Genomic DNA, 18,836 nt, shown 5'->3' with positions numbered 1-18,836 from the left:
CACAGCTAAAACAGCGAAACAAATGCTATAGCTATGAAAAAGAAAACAGTTGAGACAAAGGGGGGGGGGACAGAGGTAAAACGCTAGAAGGGGGGAGTCAGAGGTAAAATGCTAGAAGGGGGGACAGCGGTAAAACGCTAGAAGGGGGGGGACAGAGGTAAAACGCTAGAAGGGGGGACAGAGGTAAAACGCTAGAAGGGGGGGGACAGAGGTAAAACGCTAGAAGGGGGGACAGAGGTAAAACGCTAGAAGGGGGGGGACAGAGGTAAAACGCTAGAAGGGGGGACAGGGTAAAACGCTAGAAGGGGGGGACAGAGGTAAAACGCTAGAAGGGGGGTCAGAGGTAAAACGCTAGAAGGGGGGGACAGAGGTAAAACGCTAGAAGGGGGGGACAGAGGTAAAACGCTAGAGGGGGGGGGACAGAGGTAAAACGCTAGAGGGGGGGAGGTACAGAGGTAAAACGCTAGAAGGGGGGGGGGACAGAGGTAAAACGCTAGAAGGGGGGACAGAGGTAAAACGCTAGAAGGGGGGACAGAGGTAAAATGCTAGAAGGGGGGACAGAGGGGGGGGGGACAGAGGTAAAACGCTAGAAGGGGGGACAGAGGTAAAACGCTAGAAGGGGGGGACAGAGGTAAAAAACGCTAGAAGGGGGACAGAGGTAAAACGCTAGACAGAGGTAAAACGCTAGAGGGGGGGGGACAGAGGTAAAACGCTAGAAGGGGGGACAGAGGTAAAATGCTAGAAGGGGGGCAGAGGTAAAACGCTAGAAGGGGGGACAGAGGTAAAACGCTAGAAGGGGGGAGGTAAAACGCTAGACAGAGGTAAAACGCTAGAAGGAGGTAAAACGCTAGACAGAGGTAAAACGCTAGAAGGGGGGACAGAGGTAAAACGCTAGAAGGGGGGGGACAGAGGTAAAATGCTCAGAGGTAAAACGCTAGAAGGGGGGACAGAGGTAAAACGCTAGAAGGGGGGGGACAGAGGTAAAACGCTAGAACAGAGGTAAAACGCTAGAGGGGGGGACAGAGGTAAAACGCTAGAAGGGGGGACAGAGGTAAAATGCTAGAAGGGGGGGGGGGGACAGAGGTAAAACGCTAGAAGGGGGGGGGGAGGGACAGAGGTAAAACGCTAGAAGGGGGGGACAGAGGTAAAATGCTAGACAGAGGTAAAATGCTAGAAGGGGGGACAGAGGTAAAACAGAAGGGGGGTCAGAGGTAAAACGCTAGAAGGGGGGACAGAGGTAAAACGCTAGAAGGGGGGGGCAGAGGTAAAACGCTAGAAGGGGGGAGGGGGGGGACAGAGGTAAAACGCTAGAAGGGGGGGGGGACAGAGGTAAAACGCTAGAGGGGGGACAGAGGTAAAACGCTAGAAGGGGGGGGGGGACAGAGGTAAAATGCTAGAAGGGGGGGGTGGGACAGAGGTAAAACGCTAGAAGGGGGGCTTGCTATTGTGTCATGTGCAGCAGGTGGAGGTAATTGATGATATTAACTGTCTGGTTCATTACCATTAGCTTTAATTTCTTCTCTAAACCACAGGAGAGGACGCACGCTCAACATTTATTATTAGACAGGTAACAAGTCCATCTTTAATCTCTCTTGAACATATGCTCTCCACACACACACACAGACAGAGAGAATGTAACTGTATATGTATTTATGCCTCCTCCTCTCCTCAGCATCCTCATTAAAAGCAGAGCTGCTCCTCAGACAGACTGTTAGATAGGAGCCAGAGAAGAAACAGACCAGAGGGAGTGGGGGATGGAAAGAGAGCACGAGAGAAAGAAATGGATAGAAAATAAATGTTACAAATATATATAAAGAGAAAGGGAAACATAGGGAGGAGAAACTAAAGGGAGAGAGAAAGAAAACCTGAGGGGGAAAAAACAGAGACTATGACAAAGGTAGTGTTTGTGTGGTTATAATTGTAATTCAGGGCCATTCTCTGATCTAAGGGAACGTCATGCTCGGTCAGAGACGGGCCCAACCTTCCATCTGAAATCAACAAATTAGCTGTGTGGATGGGACAGGCGCGTGTGTGTGCGTGGACAGGTATTGGAAAGGGCAGCTCTAGCAGGCCCTACTCCAGCATGATAAAATGTTATTACTGTTTTCCTTTAAATTGGCTCTGAGCATGTGTCTCGGTGTCTGTCTGTGTCCGTGTGTACTCCATGTACGTGTGTTTGTAGTCTGCATGTGTATGTGTGTGGGTAGGTGTGTGTGTGGATAGCTTTGTGTGTAGCGGGAACAGTGGTGTGGGGTGTAAATCTGTGTTGCTCTTTTAATGCCTCCATATTTCAGAGGCCTAGTGTGGGGATTTATGCCCCTCCGTCTCCCCACAGACAAATCAGCTGATCTAATACAGCTGCACTACAAACACACAGGACACAAGTACACACACACACAGGACACACACACACACACACACACACACACACGTTGTACGTACACAATGCACCAGAGGCAAATACAGCACACACACGTTTGATACAGTACTGGGTACACTAATCATATGACCGTGTATACATGAGCACATACAACTAACACACAGAAAATACACAGTCACACAAACACACACTGCTTGACTTGAGGCCAGACACACCAGAGAGGGAAATAGATGGATCCTTTACAACCCTAATAACAGCAGCAGCAATAGCAGGGCAGTGGGATGGGGAATGTAGTTTTACAGTCTTATCCACTGAGGCAGTGTCAGGGATATGTAGTTTGTAAGCAGGGCTGGTTTGTCAGGGCTGGGAGAAGTGCATGCTGGGATAAGTAGTTTGTAAGCAGCAGCTGGTTGTGCCTAGGCTGCATTAAGAGCTCAACCAGTGGATGTAAATGAGAGTCTATCCCCTCCTCTCTTGCTACCCCTGACAGGTCTGAGACTGAATGGTCTGACCCCCTCAGACCCCCCACCAACTATCCTCCTCTGTCTCTTTGCCCCCATCTCAAAAACACAGAATGCAAAATCAACAGTAAAATATCCAGCACACAGGTCCAGTTGGTGACCTGGTAAAGACATGGTCAGGTAAATCAGTGAGACAGTGAAGGTGAATGGAAGTGACTCCAACAGATCTAGGCTGGCTAACAAGTAGTGGACTCTACCTGATTCCGAGGTTCATGGTCTCTGCAGTCCCGATCATCCCAATCGCTAACAGCATGTTGTTACAGATCTTAGCTGCCTGTGAGACAAAAAAGCTGAATTATTCAAATATGTTTCTGTGCGAGTGACCAAGTGTACAATAGTGTTTGAGTATATGAAAATGGTACATTTGTATGCAAACTTGTAAGTACACTAGAGTGTGTTAGTTACCTGTCCTGTGCCGACCTGTCCGCAGTACACTACATTAGCTCCCATACAGGTGAGGAGTTCCTGGGCTGCAGTGTACTCCTCCTCAACCCCTCCTACCATGAAGGTTAGCTTAGCCAAGCTGGCTGCTCCCACACCTACAACAGACAATACATGGTCACTACACACTAGTGTTGAACGATATAATGAAACGTCTGTACTCTTTAGATACTAGAACATGAAAAGCAGTCCAGTAGTGGAATTTATTTTTTACTTTCGGTACTTCTGTTTCACGGAGCATGTCTATCAGAGCAGCCGATGTCCACTTATAGCATGAGCGTGCCTGCTCCAATCATTCCACACAGACGTTAACACACTTGAAATTGCGACACGGCATATAGAACTACTGTTCGCAAAACAATGTCCATACAGACTAGAACACTTCACATTGAAAGATGATACTGGTAGCTTTCAGCTAACTTTCCTTGCTAGCTTACAGCTGAAGCTAACATCAAATCATTACCTGAGTACTTTGTGATAACATGCAGAACCATAAATCAAAATAGGCTGATTTCAAAGCTGATTGACAGCAACATTTTCAGTCAGTCTCACACATCTCTCCCAAAGATGATTTAGTTCCTAAATGTGTGTGAATACTGGGCTCTGATTGGCCATCTTGCCTTGAATGACGTCATTACAGATCAAATCAAATTCCATCGGTCGCATCACATATTTATCAGATGTTATTACATACACATATTTATCAGATGTTATTACATACACATATTTATCAGATGTTATTGGTCCATATTTATCAGATGTTATTACATACACATATTTATCAGATGTTATTACATACACATATTTATCAGATGTTATTACATACACATATTTATCAGATGTTATTGGTCCATATTTATGAGATGTTATTGGACACATATTTATCAGATGTTATTGGACACACATTTATCAGATGTTATTGGACACACATTTATCAGATGTTATTGGTCTATATTTATCAGATGTTATTGGACACATACACATATTTATCAGATGTTATTGGTCCATATTTATCAGATGTTATTACACACACATATTTATCAGATGTTATTGGTCCATATTTATCAGATGTTATTACATACACATATTTATCAGATGTTATTGGACACACACACATATTTATCAGTTGTTATTACATAAACATGGTTAGCAGATGTTATTGCGGGTGAAGCGAAATTCTTGTGTTCCTATCCTCAACAGTGCAGTAACATCTAACACACAAATCTAAAAAAGCTAAATAATGTAATTAAGAAATATAGAAATATTAGGATGAGCAATGTCGGAGACCAGAGTGTGGGTGTGTGTACCAGTACACACACAGTACCAGTAAAACCTTTGGACACACCTACTCATTCAAGGGTTTTTCTTTATTTGTACCTCTATCCACATTGTAGAATAATAGTGAAGACATCAAAATGATGAAATAACATGTATGCAATCATTAAGTAACAAAAAAAGTGCTAAACTAATCTAAATATATTTGAGATTCTTCAAAATAGCCACCCTTTGTCTTGATGACAGCTTTGCACACTCCTGGCATTCTCTCAACCAGCTTCATGAGGTAGTCATGAATGCATTTCAATTAACAGGTGTGCCTTGTTAAAAGCAAATATGGAATTTCTTTCCTTCTTAATGCGTTTGAGCCAATCCGTTGTGTTGTTACACGGTAGAGGTGGTAAACGACCAAGTCCATATTATGTCAAGAAGGTCAGTCAATCTGGAAAATTGAGAACTTTGAAAGTTTCTTCAAGTGCAGTCACAAAAACCATCAAGCGCTATGATGAATCTGTAATTAATGTTGATGTTTAGTCAGTCTTAGTCGTGCAATTTTACATGTAACCAAGATGTTGGTGCACTATTTCTCAAGTGAAAAAAATTGCATGAAAACAAGTAGTCTCTCGCTGAATGACTACAAATACTTAATTGAAGAATCCCTACTGTTCTAATTATTATTATTTTTATTTAACTAGGCAAGTCAGTTAAGTACAAAGTCTTATTTTCAATGATGGTCTAGGAACAGTGGGTTAACTGCCTTGTTCAGGGGCAGAACGACAGATTTTTTACCTAGTCAGCTCGGGGATTTGATCTTGCAACCTTTCGGTTACTAGTCCAACGCTCTAACCACTAGGCTACCTACCACCCCTGGTTGACCGATCGCCAACAAAGGGGTGTCCAAACTTGGGCTTGGCTCAGGAAATAATGTGCACATGAACAGCCATCTAGACACATTGCTAGATGGTTCACCAATGACAGCCTTATTTAATCCCAAAAACATCATGTCAGTCTCATGACATTGTTGCCAGAAAGCTCTCTCAGGACAAGTACACGACTCCTCAATAGCAGTAAGATTATTTTGTTTGGTCTACGGTGCTCAGTGATAGTTAATTTGTAGAGACATCACAATCTTTTCTGCTCTGGGAAAGGGGTGTGTGTGTCTTGATAGGACAGGAGTGTTGCGAGCGGCACACCAGAGGGACGGGGGAGTCTTTAAAAGCCGATTGTCCCCATCATCCTGCACACGACCCCCATGGGCCTCCATCCTCCTTACGCCACCCCTTTCTCCTTCACACACACAACTATACCCCAACACCAAAACCGACAGCTGCGCCTGAGGCTACACCCCTAGAAACACCCCCCTGGGGGTATCAGTGACAGCCGTGAGGGGTAATTAACTTTACACTTTATCATGTTCAATTAGGCCTCACACACACACACTCCCCCATCCCTCCCAGTGCCTGATGGCTTAAGGAGCGTTCCATGTTTTAGCAAGGACCTCTCCACCCCCCAACGGGTCCTGATGACACAGATAGATGGCCAGAAACGTGCCAGATTGTTTTTAACAGTTTTATTTCTGTGTTAATCTGAGGCGGAACCCTCGCTCCCAAATCTCATCTGCCACACCTCGGCCCCTTAATATACCATTGATTAACCCCTAAACATACATCTGTGCGCACGAACGCAGGCAGGCAAGCAAATTGTTGGTAGCTGTAAGTATTCAACGAGCACAACTCTTCCATACTGTAGGTAAACAAATGAAAAGCACCACCATCATCATGCTGTGCGTGGTAAGTGGACAGGACAGTGTCCCCTACACTGCATCTCACAACACCAAAGGAGCACTACGCCAGGCGACACTGTTAGAGGAGTGTATCAACAGTCTTAGTAATGTGTGTGTGTGTGTGTGAAATCAGTCTTCAGGGTACTGTGTAGCTCTAATGAAAGGCCTCTTGATGGTGAAGGCCTAATCATGTTGCTGTTAATAATTAAAGAGGAATTAGGAGGGAGAGAAAATAGCTGAAACTACACAACCAGAAGAAGAGGACAGGAGAGAGAGGGGGAAAATAGCTGAAACTACACAACCAGAAGAAGAGGACAGGAGAGAGAGGGGGAAAATAGCTGAAACTACACAACCAGAAGAAGAGGACAGGAGAGAGAGGGGGAAAATAGATGAAACTACACAACTAGAAGAAGAGGAGAGTAGAGGAGAGAGTGGGGTAGAGGACAGAGTGGGGGAGAGGACAGAGTGGGGGAGAGGACAGAGTGGGGGAGAGGAGGAAAATAGATGAAACTACACAACCAGAAGGAGAGGAGGAGAGGAGAGAGTGGAGGAGAGGGGGGGAAATAGATGAAACTACACAACTAGAAGAGGAGAGTGGAAGAGAGGAGGAATATAGATGAAACTACACAACCAGAAGGAGAGGAGAGAGAGGAGGAGAGGGGGAAAAGAGATGAAACTACACAACCTGAAGGAGAGGAGAGAGAGGAGGAGAGGGGGAATATAGATGAAACTACACAACCAGAAGAGGAGAGTGGAGGAGAGGAGGAATATAGATGAAACTACACAACCAGAAGGAGAGGAGAGAGAGGAGGAGAGGGGGAAAAGAGATGAAACTACACAACTAGAAGAGGAGAGTGGAGGAGAGGAGGAATATAGATGAAACTACACAACCAGAAGGAGAGGAGAGAGAGGAGGAGAGGGGGAAAAGAGATGAAACTACACAACTAGAAGAGGAGAGTGGAGGAGAGGAGGAATATAGATGAAACTACACAACCTGGAGGAGAGAGAGGAGGGGGAAAAGAGATGAAACTACACAACCTGAAGGAGAGGAGAGAGAGGAGAGGAGAGAGAGAAAATAGCAGAGGGGGAGAGGAGAGATGGTAGAGAAGAGGAGAGTGGGGAGCAGAGGCTTAATGTGTTTAGGGGGCAGGAGCAGAGATGGGAGAGTGGGGGAGGGGGGGCTTTATGGAAAGAGTGACTGATGTACAGTCACTGAGTTGACCGTACTGTTCCCTGTATGCTGTTGTCCTTAGGGTAATGGTATGTATACATTACCCCAGCTATCCCACTCTTACTACCCTCTCTCGGACTGATAATTAGCCGTCTGTCTGTGCGCGCGCTGCAACAGTGACAGCCTGTCAGGCCACATAATGAACCCAGTCCATACCGCAGCAGCTGACTATGGTGCACAACACACGGTCAACTCACACACAGGTCTTACATAACACATTGAGAGAGAAGGCTCTATCTTAGAGAGAGACTGAGCAATCAAGAGAATACAGATTTTCTGAATCCAATCATCATGCATACAACCATCAACAGTCACACTAATAAGGCCAATATAATGCTGACAGAACCAAAGCCAAGCAGCATTGTAAACTTCCACTGGTTCATTAGACTGGGGACAGGATCATTAAAGAGAAGACTATTGATATCACAGTCAACATGCTGATCAATATACATCTCTACATATGGAGAGGGGGAGATAAAGAGAGCAGGAAGAAATAGCAGAGGGGAGAGGAGATATGTCAGAGAAAGGAGTGGGGAGCAGAGGGGAGAGGAGATATGTCAGAGAAAGGAGTGGGGAGCAGAGGGGAGAGGAGATATGTCAGAGAAAGGAGTGGGGAGCAGAGATATGTCAGAGAAAGGAGTGGGGAGCAGAGATATGTCAGAGAAAGGAGTGGGGAGCAGAGGGGAGAGGAGATATGTCAGAGAAAGGAGTGGGGAGCAGAGGGGAGAGGAGATATGTCAGAGAAAGGAGTGGGGAGCAGAGGGGAGAGGAGATATGTCAGAGAAAGGAGTGGGGAGCAGAGGGGAGAGGAGATATGTCAGAGAAAGGAGTGGGGAGCAGAGGGGAGAGGAGATATGTCAGAGAAAGGAGAGTGGGGAGCAGAGGGGAGAGGAGATATGTCAGAGAAAGGAGAGTGGGGAGCAGAGGGGAGAGGAGATATGTCAGAGAAAGGAGAGTGGGGAGCAGAGATATGTCAGAGAAAGGAGTGGGGAGCAGAGGGGAGAGGAGATATGTCAGAGAAAGGAGAGTGGGTAGCAGAGGGGAGAGGAGATATGGCAGAGAAAGGAGAGTGGGTAGCAGAGGGGAGAGGAGATATGTCAGAGAAAGGAGTGGGGAGCAGAGGGAAAAACAGAGATGGAAGGAAAGAAAGAGAAATATGAGAACAAGAGATTGAGAGAGAGAGAGCGAGCGAGCGAGCAGCGGAATACTTTGTCCACTCCTTCCCTCCCTCCCTCCCCCTCTCAGATGAACTAATCACCCATAATAAGCTCCTCTGATCTGTAGTGGATTTCTAGAAGTAGTGACAGAGGGATGATGAACGGTGCAGGAAAAATAATAACATCATTAGCATAACAGAGAAGGGGAGAGAGTGTGTCTTCTTGCAAATATGTGTGTATGTGTGTGTATAGGGGCGTCCCGTGGTCCGGTCAGTCCTGTCAGAGACGGATTAAACAGGAATCCTAATGAGGCTGTGGGGGCATTGGGAAACACGTTGGGAACGTCACCATGCCCCGCCCTGTCCTATCCATTTCACAGGAAAATGACACTCCTGCATTGTTATAAACGCAACGCATTGCCCCCCAGGGCTAGCTGACGTACATATATCCAGAGAGAGAAAGAGGGTGAGAAACAGAGAGAGGGATAAACTAAGGGGGAGAGAAAATGTATAGTAAGGTAATGGGAGTGAGTGGCAAAGACAGAGACCAGGATAGCTGTGCCTCTGATCTCTGAGAAACAATTCCCTTGGGAAAGGGCAGACAAGAGTCCCTCTTATCATGTTCCAGGGACAAGTTATGGTTGGCCAACATAAAACCCAGTCGAACTAGATTGACCACAGTTCAACCACGGTGAGCTGGCACTGGTATTAATGACCGTTAGAGAGAGGGGCCAGCCAAAGCCACTCTTAGTCTAACATGTTGAGAGATAGTCACTAAATCTATGTGGGAGGCTGGGGACAAAGATATACCCTTTCCTTGTTTCCTCTCCTTCAAGGAGAGAAAGCATCTCAATACCCTAAAGAGGTTTCCTTTCCTTGTCTACGCTATGTCAAGGAAAGAGGGTGAGGTGGGGTGGGACAGGGAAAGGAGATCAGCGCAAACTCTGGTTTCTGTCGTGTTCTAACGAGAGCTGAATTAATTTGCACTTTTTTAATTACAGACAAATAATTAACTGAAGCAATTCATTATAGTCTTATAGCCTTTTAAATTGGAGCCCTTTTTGGAAGCGGTCGGTCTGTGTGTGTGTGTGTGTCTCTCCATCTGTTTTTGTATGTGTGCATCTTTGTGTAAATCTGTCTTGTGTCTAAGCATTATGGACAGGTGAAGATCCCAAACTTGGCCATGGTGGAGACATCAGCCGGGGCTTCTAAGGTAATATCCACAGGGTTACGCGGCTCGTGTAAAGCACTACGCACTTGAATTGATGGTAGGGTTAAAATAAACTACATTATGAAGGCTGTACAAACACACACACCACAGTGGCTGTTCCCACGCTGTAGTAGTGAATGACGCATTTGAATGTGAGCCACACTGCAGCTCTTTTCCCTGGGGTTGAGAGTGGCTGGTTCCTAAAGGAACGCTCGTAACACTTTACTATCTTCATTACACCATTACAACCCTTCAATGACAGTATAATCTACCGTGTTGGTGTAGAATCCATTCACAGGTTAACTACAGTGCCTTGCTGATTCTACCAGAGTAAAAACACCTGCAAGGCAAAGTGCTGTAATTTCAGGTCTTCGTAGATGCAGGAGTCCTAATTCATTTTTAAGAGGAAAACGGGCAGGCAATACAAACAGTTACAGCTGAAGTCTGAAGTTTACATACACCTTAGCCAAATACGTTTAAACTCCGCTTTTCACAATTCCAGACATTTAATACCAGTAAAAGTTCCCCGTCTTAGGTCAGTTAGGATCGCCACTTTATTTTAAGAATGTGAAATGTCAGAATAATAATAATAAAAGAGAAAATGATTTATTTCAGCTTTAATTTATTTCATCACATTCTCAGTGGATCAGAAGTTTACATACACTCAATTAGTATTTGGTAGCATTGCCTTTAAATTGTTTAGCTTGGGGCAAACATTTCAGGTAGTCTTCCACAAGCTTCCCACAATAAGTTGGGTGAATTTTGGCCCATTCCTCCTGACAGAGCTGGTGTAACGGTGTCAGGTTTGTAGGCCTCCTTGCTCACAAATGCTTTTTCAGTTCTGCAAACACACTTTCTATAGGATTGAAGTCAGGGCTTTGTGATGGCCACTCCAATACCTTGACTTTCTTGTCCTTAAGCCATTTTGCCACAACTGTGGAAGTGTGCTTGGGGTCATTGTCCATTTGGAAGAACCATTTGCAACCAAGCTTTAACTTCCTGATTGATGTCTTGAGATGTTGCTTCAATATAGCGACATTATTTTCCATCCTCATGATGCCATCTATTTTGTGAAGTACACCAGTCCCTCCTGCAGCAAAGCACCCCCACAACATGATGCTGCCACCCCCGTGCTTCACGGTTGGGATGGTGTTCTTCGGCTTGCAAGCCTCCCCCTTTTTCCTTCTAACATATCGATGGTCATTATGGCCAAACAGTTCTATTTTTGTTTCAACAGACTAGAAGACATTTCTCCAAAACGTACGATCTTTGTCCCCATGTGCAATTGCAAACCGCTTTTTTAAAGGCGGTTTTATAGCAGTGGCTTCTTCCTTGCTGAGTGGCCTTTCAGGTTGTCGATATTGTACTGTGGATATAGATACTTTTGTACCCGTTTCTTCCAGCGTCTTCACAAGATCCTTTGCTGTTGTTCTGGGATTGATTTGCACTTTTCGCCACAAAGTACGTTCATCTTTGAGACAGAACGTGTCTCCTTCCTGAGTGGTATGACGGCTGCGTGGTCCCATGGTGTTAATACTTGTGTAATATTGTTTGTACAGATGAACGTGATACCTTCAGGCGTTTGGAAATTGCTTCCAAGGATGAACCAGACTTGTCGAAGTCAACAAAAAAACTTATTGGCTGATTTCTTTTGATTTTCCCATGATGTCAAGCAAAGAGGCACTGAGTTTGAAGGTAGCCTTGAAATACACCCACAGGTACACCTCCAATTGACTCAAATGATGTCAATTTTCCTACCAGAAGCTTCTAAAGCCATGACATTTTCTGGAATTTTCCAAGCTGTTTAAAGGCACAGTCAAGTTAGTGTATGTAAACGTCTGACCCACGAATTGTGATAGTGTTAATAAGTTAAATAATCTGTCTGTAAACAATTGTTGGAAAAATGACTTGTGTCATGCACAAAGTAGATGTCCTAACCGACTTGCCAAAACAATAGTTTGTTAACAAGAAATTTGTGGAGTGGTTGAAAAACGAGTCTTAATGACTCCACCCTAAGTGTATGCAAACTTCCCACTTCAACTGTATATTCTTAGTTTTAATATCATCTTAATGGCAGCATTTTTCACTGAGTTAAAGGCCTAAACAATACGACACCATTTGTAACATTACAGTAACGTTCCTTCGTCCCCAACCCCCTGGGAAGACAGACTGTTTACAGGCCTTCAGTGCAGCCTCATGTAGTCCAGTGATATAATTAGACCCAATGGGAGATATTTTCTCAAACAAATTAAAAACCCAAACAAGAGCCATAAAAACTTGATGGATATCAAGTAAATAACTGAAATGGAGTTAGAAGAATCACACCACACACACATAAAAAATCTGCACTTTCAACAGTTTATCTGCCCAAGTCACTAATGCCAGTCCTTCATTTTAAAAACAGTCTTTATCTGCTGTGCTAACGAGCTCAAGCCTGAGAACCACCCCACACTGACATGCACACACAGACAAACATCATGAAAACACCCGAGACTGTAGCAAACAGGGGTAAAGGGGGAAGAGAAAGTCAGAGAATGATGCTGAAAGACATGCAACAGACAATGTTCCGCTACGCTGTGTTTCTTCATTGACCAGTACCCTGACCATCATAATCCTTATCAGAGCTTGCTCCATTCCATGAGGGAGAGCGGTCAATGCAAGGAGACAGAAGAGAGCTCATTCCAGAATCAATCCTCCCTGTGGCCCAAAGCAGACCCATTGAGTCCCCCCCCCACCCCACGCGCTCTTAAGATGAGTGACATATAGGGAGGGGTTTAGGAGAATTTGATGGACAGAGCCTTATAGTACAACTGGGACAAACACCAGCTGACAAATAGGCCTACACACCCACAGAGAAGGACATCACACAGCTCACGCACAGTGTTGAGAGGGACAGTCCCCCAGCTGCTGTGGGTCTGCTTCCATCTGGACTCCAGGCTGAACCCCACCCCCTTACTCCCCTGCTCTCACCAGTACCTCCATTTCCCCCTCCCCTCATCCCTCTCTCGCCCCTTAACCAGCCTCCCCCTGGTCCCACTAGTGAAGGGCTCGTTATGCTAATCTAGTCAGTCCAGTGCTAGTTAAAGCATCTGCATACTAGGTTGGGTTTGCTCCTATCAGAACGCAGCTGGGCGAAGTGAACGTCTGTACCTCGCATACTCCGTCAAAAGACCTTCGCTTGAAAAAGAAGAAACAAGCGGCAATAGTACAGTTTGTCCCTCTTGAGACACCGTAGTCAGTATAAGTATACACTTATTCAAAATAGAAATCTGTAATTCATTTAGAAGTTTTTGCTATGGAGGTCTTAGTCGCTCAATTTGACATCCAAGATGTTTGGTGCAGTATTTCTCAAGGGAAAATCTGTGCATGAAAACTAGTCGTCTCTCGTTGAATGGCAACAGTTCATTGAAAAATCCCAACTGTTGACAAATCACCGAGGAAGGGGGTGTAGACTTCGGCTACCAAACTTCAGCTTGCCTCAGGAAAATTGTTGCGTGCACAAAGAGCCCCAAAAACACATGCCGAAGACCAAAACAAAGAAAACCATAATATATGCAGTATATATTTAGTTATTCATCACTGCACTGACAGCAGGCCCAGCCAGCTACCCATGGCTGTAAAACCTCCTAGGCCCATCTCTCTCTCAATCCCTACCCTAGAACCTTGGAACCTTAACATGCCTGCTTTTGGCCAATGGTTAGCTGTGGCAATTGGCTTGTGGCTTTTGGTGACTGCAGAATGCAATAGGCGACACGGTACGGTTCCCAGTGTTTTCCACAAGTACACAGAGTAGCCAGCCAAATAGAAAGAAAGTGGGGGTCCGGGGTTGTTCGCTCACCTGGGTTCAACATTTTGTTGCAGAAGGAGCTCTATTGGTGGCCTCTGATGCATTCTAATGTCTGGACTCCATCTGAAAGACTTCACCTCCCAGACTGGGAACATGTGTTGTAGTATTGTGTAGAACAGGTATTCCCACAGGGGTACACCAAATAAAAATCTGATTCACATTGAAGAAAAATGATTAAACACACACACACACACACACAAAAGTTTGGGGTCACTTAAAAATGTGCTTGATATTGAAAAGCACTTTTTTGTCCATTAAAATAACATCAAATTGATCTGAAATACAGTGTAGACACAGTTAATGTTATAAATGACTATTGTAGCTGGAAAAGGCAGATTTTTTAATGGAATATCTACATAGGCCATTATAAGCAGCCATCACGCTTGTGTTCCAATGGCACGTTGTGTTAGCTAATCCAAGTTTATAATTTTAAAAGGCTAATTGATCATTAGAAAACACTTTTGCAATTATGTTAGCACAGCTGAAAACTGTCACGCTGATTAAAGAAGCAATAAAACTGGCCTTTTTTTTTAGACTAGTTGAGTATCTGGAGCATCAGCATCTGTGGGTTAGATTACAGGCTCAAAATGTCCAGAAACAAAGACCATTCTTCTGAATCTCATCAGTCTATTCTTGTTCTGAGAAATGAAGGCTATTCCATGCGAGAAATTGCCAAGAAACTGAAGATCTCGTACAACGCTGTGTACTACTCCCTTCACAGAATAGAGCAAACTGGCTCTAACCAGAATAGAAAGAGGAGTGGGAGGCCCCGGTGCCCAAATGAGCAAGAGGACAAGTACATTAGAGTGTCTAGTTTGAGAAATACACGCCTCGCAAGTCCTCAACTGGCAGCTTCATTAAATAGTACCCGCAAAACACCAGTCTCAACGTCAACAGTGACGAGGCGACTCTGGGATGCTGGTCTCCTTGGCAGATTTCCTCTGACCAGTGTCTATGTTGTTGGAAATTTCTCCCAAGAATGAACCAGACTTGTGGAGGTCTACAAAAAAATGGATGCCCGAATTATTCTTTTAGGCCAGTCTGAGATATGGGTTTTTCTTTGCAACTCTGCCTAGACGGCCAGCATCCCAGAGTCACCTCTTCACTGTTGACATTGAGACTAGTGTTTTGCGGGTACTATTTAATGAAGCTGCCAGTTGAGGACTTGTGAAGTGTCTGTTTCTCAAACTAGGTACAAGTGCCGGTACTCAGCTCCGTTGAGCTCCTGCCCAAGTCAAACACTGCTTCTTATCCCTTGAACAAATAGCCTACAGCTGTGTCTGTCCCAAGCTCACTGGCAGGGAAACTCAGAGGGCCCAGAATATTTTATACAAGTTCGTGCTTCGAGGCTGGACCCAACTTAATAGTTGATACGATGTTTCAAGTGCGTTGCAAACAGGCCATGTGTAGCCATCAAGATTTAAAGGATATTTATTTTTAGCAAGATATTTTCTACCTGCAGCCCGAAATGTTTTTATTTGCTGGCTTTATGTAGTTGGCAATGGCAATAGAAGTTAATTGAAGATTTGTATAATTTTTATTTCGATTTTGATATAATTTTGATTAACCACATGACAATGATTGAGATATGAAGACTTGAAACTTTGGCGAAAATGTGCATATGAAAACCATAACTGGTACGCAGATCGATTGAAATGGTCAGATAACTTGGCATTCAACATGAGAAAGGTTGCAGACTAGCCTATTACCGGCAACTTTAGGAGAGTAATGGCAGAATCTGCGAAAGTCAGCAGGACTGAGAAGAGAATAGTTGGGTTAGGTTCTGGTTATCTAGATCTCTGGCGCCCTCGAGGCATGTTTCTTAAGCTTAAAGCGTTAGACAAGCTCAGTGCTTATAGTTGATATAGACACACATAGGGTGTCTATAGGGTGTCTTTTGGTCGACCAAGATTATTTTGGTTGGATACAGCCCTAGCCAGGACTCCCAGCGGTTGGCTATGTGAAACACGCAAAATAAATTAATATGCCAGAAAACAATAATTAAGCTTAGTTGTGGATTTCGACTTAGCCTAATTAACGCAAATTCACGAGGGACATGCTCTTTCCCTCTGTGTAAAAAAATTGGACTCCAACCAACCACAATGCACACTAATGGTAACAGGAGGCAGGACAAACAGCAGATAGTCACAATGCCAGCAATGACAGGAAAAAGCTGACAGGTGCCTATCCTATCAATAGATCACTAGAAGATGCAGATCGTTCATTCTAGTAGAACCGAACACGTAGCAGCTGTAAAAGCTGAAACTAGATCCCCTACATCCTGGTCTTAACAAGATGTGGGGGAACTGTTGGGGGAGGTTCTCTTCTGCACTGTTTGACCAATCCAGCAGATGTGTAGGAGGAGTTAAGATGGAGTGTCTCCTTGTTAATGTCCAAAGCGGAAGTCAAGTCACAGGCTCTATTTCCATTTCCCCTGAAAACTGGAACATCGGTTGCTGGGGACTCGGCAGAGTCTAATTATAGCGGGAAAGGGCTCGACGACCTAGAGAATTTAAGCTTTTAAATGAAAAGTAGCTTAGTTAATTTGAAGTGGAAAAAGTAGCCTGCTGAAAATGAGTATTTAACCTGCTGAAACACAGCAAACGTGTGCAGTCCGAGAAACTGTATACAAACACATTAAGCTCCCACGGTCACACCAAACTTAACGCAGTGACGTCCCTTTAATACACACACATACATACACACAGTGTTGTTCTCAGCGTTGGGAAAACAATGAATGGCTTTTAAAGACTTAAAGTCGCCGTCCGTTAGCGATGTGGCGGCCCACTGCCGGAATACAAGACGCAGACGCAGGCATGCTGGGTAATTACCGCTAACAACCCCGCTGCTCGTTAGCTGCTGCTCCTATTTCTGCTATCGCCTTGCCAACAGCCTGGGCTCGTGACGTCAGAGCCTGTTTTGTTGTGGGTCTAGTTTGAATGCGGACACTTAACAACACCAGACAGTGGTGAAAGTGTGTATTTTAGAGTGTGCTTGTTTGTGTACAATAAGTGACTATGTGCAGTGTGTGTGTGTGTGTGTGAAAGAGTATCTATGCCAGGACATAGCAGGCAGGGCTAGGCCAGACAACTGGTCAGTAAGAGCAAGACCGGCAGAGAGAGGGAAGGGAAAGAAAGATGGTTTTTTGATTGTAGTTTTTTAACAAGTTTATTACTCCTCGTCTCAGACCCCAGGAGAAACTGCCAAACCCCTATTGACGCACTCGAGGTGGGAACCAAACACACACACACACACATTTAAAAACACACTACCTCATTCACCACAGGATTAATTTTGAATAAAAAGAATATCTAAATTAAAAAAACAATAAAACCCCAAAAGCACAGGAAGTCTCTGTCTGTGAGGATGCTTGAGTGTCTGAAGTGACTGAAAATGTTAATGATCTTTGCATGAATCTGTGCGTGTGTTTGAGTGCTTAAAATAGCGTAGCTACCATATTATATATCATAAGCATTAACTCAAACAGAAATAAGTGTGTTAGGGGTCAATGCATGTCAATGTGTGTGTGTGTGTGTGTGTGTGTGTGTGTGTGTGTGTGCGCATTGGCGACTTCTTAAGGAAGAAGATTCTGCTGGGGCCACCAGTCAAAAATGCCTAAAGTTTGTGTGTGTGTGTTACTGTCGTTAGATCTGGATCTGATATCAAGAGATCACAAGAAACAGTAGGGACCGTCTCTAACAAACACAGACATACAACATACACCTTGTACTTGATTGATGAATTAAGGTCACTAACTGGTAAATAACTCCTCACCTGGTTGTCTAGGACTTAATTGAAAGGAAAAACCTGCAGACACTAGGCCTTCCATGGAATGAGTTTGACACCCTGCTCCACATAAATACATATGGCTCCTTATTGGGGTAGAGTGCCACCTCCTGGACAAACGCAGCATGTCAAATCCCCTCCCCCACTATCGGTCAGAGAAGCCCTCACAACACAACTCACACTGGGACGTCTGTAGTTTACCCTCCACCTCCTGACCTCTCCCTCAGTCTTCTCCTCCCCATGTTCAGCTTATCACCAATGGGCTACTTTCATCCTCAGCAAGGGGGTTAGAGGCCAGTTCTGTTAGGATCTGTGTATGAGATTTAGATAGTGGGCGGTCAAGTGCGTGTGTGTTTGCGTCTGAACTTAGAAGTGTATTCGTGCTGTCAGGCGTCTGTGGGGCTCAGGCCAGAGGTAGCATGTAAATCATTGGCCATTCCAGAGCAGTAAACCAGGCTTTGCTAAGAGCCCAGAGAAGAAGTGAGTAAACACTGTGCTTTTTTGTGTGGGTGTGTGTGTGTGTCTGTGTGTGTGTGTGTGTGAGTAACAGGCTTAGTTAAGAGCCCGGAGAGGAAGGGTCTTCACAGGTCTGCACTCACTAACTACAGCCTGTCTACACTGCAGACGCCAGCATGTAAACACACAGAGGGTGTGTGTGTGTGTGTGTGTGTGTGAGAGAGAGAGGGAGGGAGTGTTTTGTGTGAGGAATGTGTATGAGAAAACGAGTGTTGCCAGACAAGCTTACGACCACAGTGTAGGCTGTTGGGGATCGTCAAAAAGTGAATCTGCAGAAATGTGAATCAGTCGTATTTGTATGCGTGTGTGCCCCCCGGTTGGTCTGGCCGAGGTGAGAGGGAGTTTTACAGCTACTCGTCTCATCTCCCCTCTCACTCCCTGTGGGGCCAATGTCTCTGGTCTTTATCTACATGAAAGGCACTGACAAGAGATACCCGCCATTATGGCTCCATCAACATCAAAATCCCCGACACGGTATTCTCCATTACGGCTCCATCAACATCAAAAACCCCGACACGGTATTCTCCATTACGGCTCCATCAACATCAAAAACCCCGACACGGTATTGTCCATTACGGCTCCATCAACATCAAAAACCCCGACACGGTATCCTCCATTACGGCTCCATCAACATCAAAAACCCCGACACGGTATTCTCCATTACGGCTCCATCAACATCAAAAACCCCGA

At 44.9% G+C, this 18,836-nt stretch overlaps 1 protein-coding gene across 2 annotated transcripts in view; it reads right to left on the bottom strand.

The window, feature by feature from the left end:
• The window catches only part of LOC112234305 (3-hydroxyisobutyrate dehydrogenase, mitochondrial), a 39,549-nt gene that overhangs the window by 11,103 nt on the left and 9,610 nt on the right, over positions 1 to 18,836 (bottom strand). For both annotated transcript variants that reach the window (XM_024402370.2, XM_042310073.1), the window contains exons 5-6: positions 3,307 to 3,440; positions 3,099 to 3,175 (exon numbers count right to left, since the gene is read on the bottom strand). In XM_024402370.2, coding sequence (XP_024258138.1) covers positions 3,099 to 3,175; positions 3,307 to 3,440 — 211 coding nt within the window. The remainder of the gene's footprint in view (positions 1 to 3,098; positions 3,176 to 3,306; positions 3,441 to 18,836) is intronic.

The sequence above is a fragment of the Oncorhynchus tshawytscha genome, linkage group LG31 (assembly GCF_018296145.1).
Source record: "Oncorhynchus tshawytscha isolate Ot180627B linkage group LG31, Otsh_v2.0, whole genome shotgun sequence".
Lineage (NCBI taxonomy): Eukaryota > Metazoa > Chordata > Actinopteri > Salmoniformes > Salmonidae > Oncorhynchus > Oncorhynchus tshawytscha.
The sequence above is the reverse complement of the archived record's forward strand: the minus strand, read 5'-3'. Positions and strand labels throughout refer to the sequence as shown.